At 30.7% G+C, this 8,935-nt stretch overlaps 1 protein-coding gene across 1 annotated transcript in view; it reads right to left on the bottom strand.

The window, feature by feature from the left end:
• Positions 1–746: 746 nt before the first annotated feature.
• LOC150098506 (uncharacterized) overlaps positions 747–8,935 on the bottom strand; it is a 34,324-nt gene continuing 26,135 nt past the window's right edge. Inside the window, exon 3 of the mRNA XM_090404779.1 lies at positions 747–3,423. Coding sequence (XP_090260905.1) covers positions 1,939–2,700 — 762 coding nt within the window. The 5' untranslated portion in view covers positions 2,701–3,423 and the 3' untranslated portion in view covers positions 747–1,938. The remainder of the gene's footprint in view (positions 3,424–8,935) is intronic.

Below are 8,935 nucleotides of genomic sequence, written 5' to 3'. Positions count from 1 at the left end.
AATTTAATACAAATACACCAGTCATCTACACAAACATCAGAAATGTTTCTGGAATGATTGGTGCTATCTTCCCTATTAGACTAGTTATCAGACTATTGAACTTTTAGTATGGAGTTTCTCTCAGACAATAGCACTCAAGTCCTACATGGTTTTAGCAATCAGGTGTGAATCATGTCCTAACTTAGAGACACAAAATTGGCTTGGAAATGAACCATCTTTGAACTAAATAAATGCTTCAGCATCATCTAATGACTGGATATCCCATGGTACTAATTAACTAAATAAAGCAAAAGTTACAGAATTACAGTATACTGCTTTCATGCTATCACTTGATACTGAGATTTTTATTTTTATTCTCTTAACATAAAGTGCATATTCTTGGTCTTGTCTGCAGTAATTATTGCAGAAAAATTTATATAATTGTCATTTATATCAACTAAGGAGATTTTCTTTATTATATTTCCTAGAATGTTCATGTTTCTAGTCAAAAGGAAAATAAATATCTGAACTACAAAAGAGGCATATACCTCATATCACAGGTATATTCATTATACTGAAATCTTCCTACCTTTCTTAAATGATTTCAATGCCATTTTAAGGAAACAAAAGAATGTCATTAGCCTCTTTTGTCTTAGTCATTTGTCTCTTGCAAAATATTATAAAACTAGCCTAGAAATATTTTTTGCAAACTGTGATATTCTTCTTTGATGAGTTTGTAATTAATTCTAAAGAATAAGGAAAATGCCTCAAAAACAATGTTATTTAATAATCCCATGAAGTAATCTCAATTACAGAAATAGGTTTAAAATAGATGCTGTTGCAAAAATCATAAAAGCATTATCTAAATACACAGAATAAGATGTGACTCAAATATTCTAAATTTAATAACACTTAATATTCTTGCAACATTATAAAATGACAAAACATAACATAAAAATTGTGTTCATTTCATATATACATGGACAAATCAGCAAAAATCTACCTAAAACAGAAGTGATGATCCTACAGTGAATAAATCAAACAAATTAAGTACAAAACATTCCATTAGTAGTAACAATATGTACTCTGACCAGTTTTTTTGGTTTTGATGTGTGAAAGAGTATGGCTTGAAATAAAAATGCTTGGATATAATAATTATATTATCTATTGCATTATTTGAGAAGCAAAAGAAAAAACATTTCTCTTTTTGAGAAAAATACACATAACTTGAATTAACTGAATTTTGAAAATAACTTGCAGTTTCTCTATAGGAGAAACAGAAAGTTTTCTCAGTCTCAATCCACCTTTGTTTAAGTTACTGGATCAGAAACAGGCATTTTACAATGTTTTGCAGACAAGAAGGATGAGAAATGTTGGTATTAATTTACACATAATAACAATTAGTTTCCCCCTGAGTATGGAAAACATATTTTAGAGCACTTAATTCATTTGAAATCACTTCAGCTTCACAACAAAAGCAAAGTGGATTGCAAAGTAGTATGTGCAAGTCTTTTTTAAATAATGATGTAGGTTTCTCTTGCATAAGAAGAAAACAATATTAAACATAATTTAATGCCAGGAACATTTTATCACATGTTCCCAAAAAATGGATTTCTTTTGTTTAATTATTATGAAATGTAATTAATGTATCCCATGGAAAAATAATTAAACACCTTCCCACAGATTACAGCAATGAATTTCTTCAAGGGAATGAATAAATGCCTTTGCAGACAATCTGAAACAGAAAATTCTTATCCACAGTTTACACAACAGAATGTTCATCCTAGGAGAGATTTTTAATTAGTTTTGAGCTAGTTATTAGTAAGGAATGATTTGTCAAGTCAATCCTGAACATCTGTATCAATAGATTCACAATTAAAGGATTTCACTGCTCTGTGAATAATTAAAGGCATTTCAAAGTTACTTATATGTGTAAACTTCTTGACAAAAGTTTCACAATTAAATTTTCTCATCTGAGGTATGAATTAATGAATGATTTTTCAAAGTGCTTGAGGCTGAAAAGACTTTACCACATTTTTCACAAATGAATGGCTTCTCTTCAATATGAAGAAAGAAATGTCGTTGAAAGTTACTAGACAGTGAAAATGCTTTGCCGCAAATTTCACAACAAAATGGTTTCTGCTGAGTGTGAACTAGTAAATGTCTTTTAAAGTCGGAAGGTCTGGAAAATGCTTTGCCACAATTCTCACAAGTAAATCGTTTCTCCTGAGTGTGAATTAATGAATGAGTTTTCAAATAGGTTGAGTTTGAAAAAGCTTTGCCACATACTTCACAAGTGCATGGTTTCTCTTGAGTGTGAACTAATGAATGCCTTTTCAAATTCCCTGAATCTGAAAAGGTTTTACCACATACTTCACATGCGAATGGTTTTTCCTGAGTGTGTACTCGTAAATGTTTTTTCAAGTAAGATTGTCTCGAAAATGCTTTGCCACAATTCTCACAAGTAAATGGTTTCTCCTGATTGTGAACTACTGAATGTCTTTTCAAATTCCTTGAATTTGAAAATGTTTTACTGCATATTTCACAAGTGAGTGGTTTTTCCTGAGTATGAAGTACAAAATGTTGTTGTAATTGACTAGTCAGTGAAAATGCTTTCTCACAAATTTCACAAGAGAATGGTTTCTGTTGAGCATGATCTAACAAATGTTCACAGTGGTTCAAAATTACCTTCCCACAAGCTTCATAAGAAAATGGTTTCATATTACTATTCAAATTTCACAAGAGAATTACTGCTGAGAGTGTGAAATAATGTGTCAAGTTGCAAATTAGTTTTTCTCGAAAACGTCTTGAAAGAAGTTTTGCTAGAAAATGATAGTTTGAAATTTTCAAAAATGCCTTCTTAGAAATGTCTCAATAAGCATCTTGTAGGATGTTTCATAATGAAATTTTTTCATATGAGTTTGGTGTAATACATGAATTTTCGCTTTCTTGTTTGTGAAAATGAGAATGGTTTCTTCTGAGAGTGGAGCAATAAATGTTTTTCAAGTAACTTCTTTGTTAAAACAAATTACAAATCACACACGAAAACATTTTCCCTCCAGTATGAAATAAAGTTCCATAAAATCTGATCTCAAAAATACCTCAACACATGTTAAACAAGAAATTCTCCTGTCCGTGAACTAATACGTCTTTTCAAGCCAAGCCTCCACTTTTGAAAACCTCTTTGGACAGGTTTCACATGAAAATTCTCTGTTTACTATTAGCTAATATGATATAATTAAATCTTGCATTATGGTAAAAATTCAATTATTTACCACTTTCATGATACTAGGCCTCATTACTATTATATTCAGACATAGTTTACTATTCAGCTTTTTTGGTACTTGAACTAATTGTGGAATAATTTCTTCATTGTCACTGATTTATCACCATCCGGTAATTTCTTGGTATCCTGAGTTAAATTATTTGCAGCTTACTTTTTTCCTAAAAAAATTAAGGCAATTGTAATAAAGAGATGTAATATACAAAAATTATCCAAAATAAAATAATCCAATCTTGAAATTATTATTTGATTAAAGTTTTAAGATAGAATATGATGCATGTATCAAAAACTATATATATGAGGGTTAATCCTCTTCTGATTACAGTAATTTTTTAAATTAAAATTTTTATAATTCACACACACTGAATTTTGTTTTATATGGAGTATTGAATGCGAAATTTTCAGAATTTAAATAGAATTACTTTGTTGGAATTTTCATGATTCATGTTGTCAATTAATATTATACACACTATTATCTATCAACAATGTATTTTTCAGGAAAAGGAAGGAGTAGAGTTACTATTCAAAACCAAACTGAAAACAAACTTCTTGATTGGAAATCAGTGGCGTAATATTTGAGTCATTACAACAGGCAGATGACTTAAAGAAAATGAATTCCACCAAGCATATAGGAACAATTTTGGAAAATTTGGAGAAAAGGGCAAAGCTAATAATAATGGTAAGTGTTTACTGGACTTTGGCTCAGGACACTAACTAATCATTAACAGCACCATGTTTCGACATAGATCTGCACAAGTTCACATGGAGAGAAGACACAAGAAATAAGGAAAGCCTCATTGACATCATTGTTGATAGTGATATCATCATGCTAATTCAATATTCCAGGTAAGACTTAGGCAAGCATACTTGTAAAGAGATATAGAAAGATATATTTATGAAAGAGAAAGTTGGAGAAGAACAAGGATTCAAGCCAAATGCAGGTTGTGAAAATCATATTTTCTGTTCAAGACAAATAGTTGAGAAATGTTGAGAATATGACAAGATTTTCTAGTGCAACCGGAAAGGCTTATGACAAGGTGTCCAGAGAAAAGCTCAAAATCCTTCAATTGTGTGGGTGAATGGAACATTCTACAGACTAAAACTTAGTCTATTAAGTCATTCAGCAGTTAGAATTGAAGGAAATACAGGAAGATGATTTACTGCAAAATCAGGGATAACACAAGGCTGCACATGAAAGAAACTGGTATTAGGCCTGATATTAGAATTGGAGAAGTAAAACTTAGCAATTTACTTTATTCGGATAATGTGGTACTGCTAAACACATCTGGTGCAAGTCTCCAAGATTTTGTATCTACATCTAAACTTCACTGCATTCTGAATGCAGATCCTAAATCACAAGTAAAATATTCCACCTATTTTAGACACAAATTGTAATGACATTGGATAACCAATGTAATTTTTAATTTTTTTGGTGCTAATTTTATTTAATCACTTAGTCGACAATACATTTTATTTTTTCTCGAAGAACTTAATTCAAGAAAATTATTTGAAATATTGTGAAAATTAAAAATATGGGCTATCAAATTTCAGAATATGTTATTTTAATTTTTTCTCAAAATCAGATTTCGTAGACTACTTCACAGATTGCCTGAAGGACACACTTTTATTTACAGATAATATAAAAATATCTATCATATCAAAGTGAAGTGTAGACAGTATGAAATACAAAATTAGGAAAAAAGTGGACATTTATAATTCCATTACTATGAGCTGTCATGGTAGCAGGAGGGGTGGGGGTAGAATACTTAAAAAAAAACAGAATTTTAATCAATTCTGTATAGTATGTCTCAGATAATTTCATTATATATATATTTATGATGTTTCCACCTACAAAAGGTTATTTTACAATGGGAATGAAACAGTGCTATCATTAATAAAATGAGCACTCTACCAATAAAATAACAATAACAATTTGTTTTGTTTTTCAGCTGCGAGTTCATTTGGAATACTACTGAATATAATTTTGCTACATTTTAAAATTAGCTTTGAAATAAGCATGTAATGCAGTTTGACACGTCTTGTTCATAAAAGCAGAAAGAGTTACTTAAATATAAAGAGCCAATAGGCTTCATTTCGGTGATATAAACATTACTAAAATTAAGGAGATATTAAATCCCACATTGTTTTAAAACCGAATAAGAAACTCAAAAGATTGGAATCAGAGTTTCATGCCGAATATAGTATAGTGAACTAAAAAAGAATCGGCAGAAAGAGTTGTTCCCAAACAGTAGCAACATATCTAAATCTGTAGTATAACATGACATGAATATGTCCATATGTTGCAGTAGTGCAAGGTAAAATAAAAAGTAATCATTAAACCTTATTTATTGCAATAAATTTTGCTTGATAGCATTTTTTTTTTCAAAATATTTTAAAAGAATTGTTTAACACAAGCGTGGAAATTAGTACGAAAATAATTTCCACAATATTCTCTGTAACACATCTTCCAAAATGAATGTATATGTAAGGGTATATATCGTGGAAATAACCAAAATGTTGATTTGGAATTTACTAATGGAAGAAACAAGTAACACAGGTTCACTCTTCTATATCAAGAGGTCAGAAATGTTACAAATCTACTACAGTTAGTCATTCTCATTATTTTTGATGTTCAGTTGATAAAAATAGCAAGTAATCACCTGCACTTTATTTTCAAAAAAATAAAATAAAATAAATAAATAAAAATAATAATAATGTTCATTATAAATTACACTTCATTCTGAAATCTTCATTCAATGAAAAAGAAAATACTATGCATGTATTTTCTTCTTATTATGTGGCATTTAATTTTATTACAAAGAAGAAATCACTGCATATTTGGATACATATACGTTAGATGTGTGGCAAAGTAGTTATACTTTGCAGTAGCTATACTTTTAGTACAATTTTACATTAAAATATATGAATATGTTCTAATGAGTGATTTACATTTGTAACAATTGTCTTGTGAACGGTTTTGGAAATAAATTACTACAACCATCAGCAGGATGAACAGGTGGGTCCTCTTCCCCCCACCTCCCAAAAAATCTGAACTCATATGCAACACATATATACCTATTTTTTAAATTCAAATATTTCTTTCTCTCTTAAATAACTGAATCAAATAATTTATAAGTTTTCAATGATAAAAGTGAAATTGTGATTATCATAAATTAAGAAATTATTTCTAATTAGGATATAATTGAAGACAAAACAAGACATTATTATTATTACGGGCAACTCCAAGTAGTCCTTAGACTCATCAAGGGAGGGTCTAACATCATGTCAAGAACAACTATTCAACATTCACACAGTATCTATCATACTTCGCCTTGAACTCATTCACAGTCATGGCAACCACAACAGACTCTGGCAGATTATTCCACTCATTCACCACTCTCCAAGACATTATTGATGTATTATGCCCTACTGCTTTTGAAGTCACAGTACTTTGTACTGTGACTTCAAAGCTGAGAGGATTATTGTCTAGTATTTCTAAGACAAAAGATATTTCTAGCAGCAGTAAAAGTTGTCATATTTGAAATTTTTTTAATATAATAAAACATAATAAAATAAAAACCTAATGGATTACTTTTTTAATCAAATGGCAAAATGAAGCACTGTACCATAATAGATATACTTACCAGTGTGAATTAACTACACATTCACTGTGTGTTTAGCAATAAACAAGCCAGCTATACATGCCAGGTACACACGCTTGCTTCACATGCTTACTGGCGAATATGAGCTGCATGTAAAAAAAAAAAAGAAAGTTGGTAGTGTGAGGGCATCTCCTGTAACATGACGCTGCAGGCTAACCCCTTGCTTGTCTAGTGCTTCTGCCAGCTCTATACTGTAAAATCTCTCATGATGTGTAACTTATGTGGTGTTTACTTTTTTTTCTTAAGGGAAATGTACTTAGAGAAATGTCAAGTTTGTCTGTAATAATCTTGTATTTGTAATAATTTAACCACGAGCCTTTGTTAAAATAATGTGGTGCACGACGTCATTATGTAACATTGTTAACTCATGTCCATATATTTAATTTAAAAGTGAATTAGGATTGCCTAAGGTATGCCTTATCTCTAGTTTGTCTATTTATGACTATTGTAGCACGATATTGTAGATTGTGATTTAACTTTAAAAGATGAAAATTAGAACTAAGTTTGAATTAGGAAAAATTTAAAATAAAATTGTAATGCAATTGCATATACATGTTAATGTAAATCAAACTGTAAATATTCCTTTTATTTAATTAAATGGTTTGTGAACAACACATTGGGCTGATTCTATCAATGCACTATCCTGAAATTTTCAAACCTGCATAAGATAAAGTTTAAGTGATCAATAACTAAGCTCACTAATTAAAGGTAAAGATCAACATATGCGGGGAATGCTAACAATATCTGCTTTGTTTTCAGTTTAAAATCTTATAACCTTGCACTCGATATATAGTCTAACTGGTGCAGTCATAAAACAAATAAATTTGTTAGATTATAGAGCGCAAGAAATAAATAAATGGCAACAGTCGAACATTCATGACAGTTCATGAAGTAATAAGTAAAGAATAGACAAAGCAGGATTGAGAGACATGCAAGAGAAATAAATAAATATAACAGCGAAAAACAACTTGAAGTTTACGCTAAATGATGTTATTAAAAGTCACAGTGTTTATTACAATAAGGTTCGTCGATTCGCAGAGCCTCTACTACTAATGGCTCAGCAAAAAGTTAAGCAAGTGTGAGCACTGTTAGTAGTTGGAGGGATATCAATCGTTTGATGCTGTTGGCACACTATCCCTCAATGAGTCTTTGGACTCCCTGGAGGTGTCTAATAATAATAATATATGATATTTAGTGCATGTCCACATATATTAAAATATGTTTTTATTTTATTTTTTCTACTCACTACAATGTCCCTTGAAAAAGATACCCCAATGTGACACATCACCAGCAGTGACCATAACAAGAGCAGGATGAGTGGGTGACATATCCCAAGTGTAAAAACCACAGGATCAAAAAATATTAATAAGGACAACAACCGCTAGAAATAAATTAACAATATACATTATATCTCATAACTTTTTCAAATAATTATACTGTATGTAATAATATATTGTGCATACAGTTAAAGAATAAGTGTTATTGTAGATATCGGAACCTTTCCCGTATTCTAGATCATGGAGGTTTACAGGTCCTTTTTTTCTTGTCCCAATGCTTCGCTGCGTAGTAATAACAAAACACTGGACATTGTAAGATTTTAGAACGGAAGTTCCATGCTTCAGGAGAATAAATCATATAAACAGAAGAACACAATCTGTTTAATGGGTTGTCCCACTCGCAGGAACTTTCTATAACTACTTTCTCATAGCTGCAGTATTGTTGTTGTATTGGCATTTGGCATGTGGTCAGAAGTTACCACTTCCTAGGCTGTGCCACTGCATGTTACCATCATTTCCCCAAAGTGTTTAATATCTGTATATTTATGTTCACAGGACCAGTTTCCCTGTTTTGACGGACAAAAAACCAGAGTTTCCGACAAAACTTTCTACCGTCATATGAGATTGGTTAACTCAACTTATAATCGTAAAAAAAAAGTTCCTCACATCATAGAAATTATTGAATCCAGTTTTTTCTGAAACCAAAGGGCTTCATCTATGCTGATTGAGGTACA

Source organism: Typopeltis vanoorti, chromosome 15 (genome assembly GCF_054136105.1).
Source record: "Typopeltis vanoorti isolate ZY-2024b chromosome 15, IOZ_Tvanoo_1.0, whole genome shotgun sequence".
Taxonomy (NCBI): domain Eukaryota; kingdom Metazoa; phylum Arthropoda; class Arachnida; order Uropygi; family Thelyphonidae; genus Typopeltis; species Typopeltis vanoorti.
The sequence above is the reverse complement of the archived record's forward strand: the minus strand, read 5'-3'. Positions and strand labels throughout refer to the sequence as shown.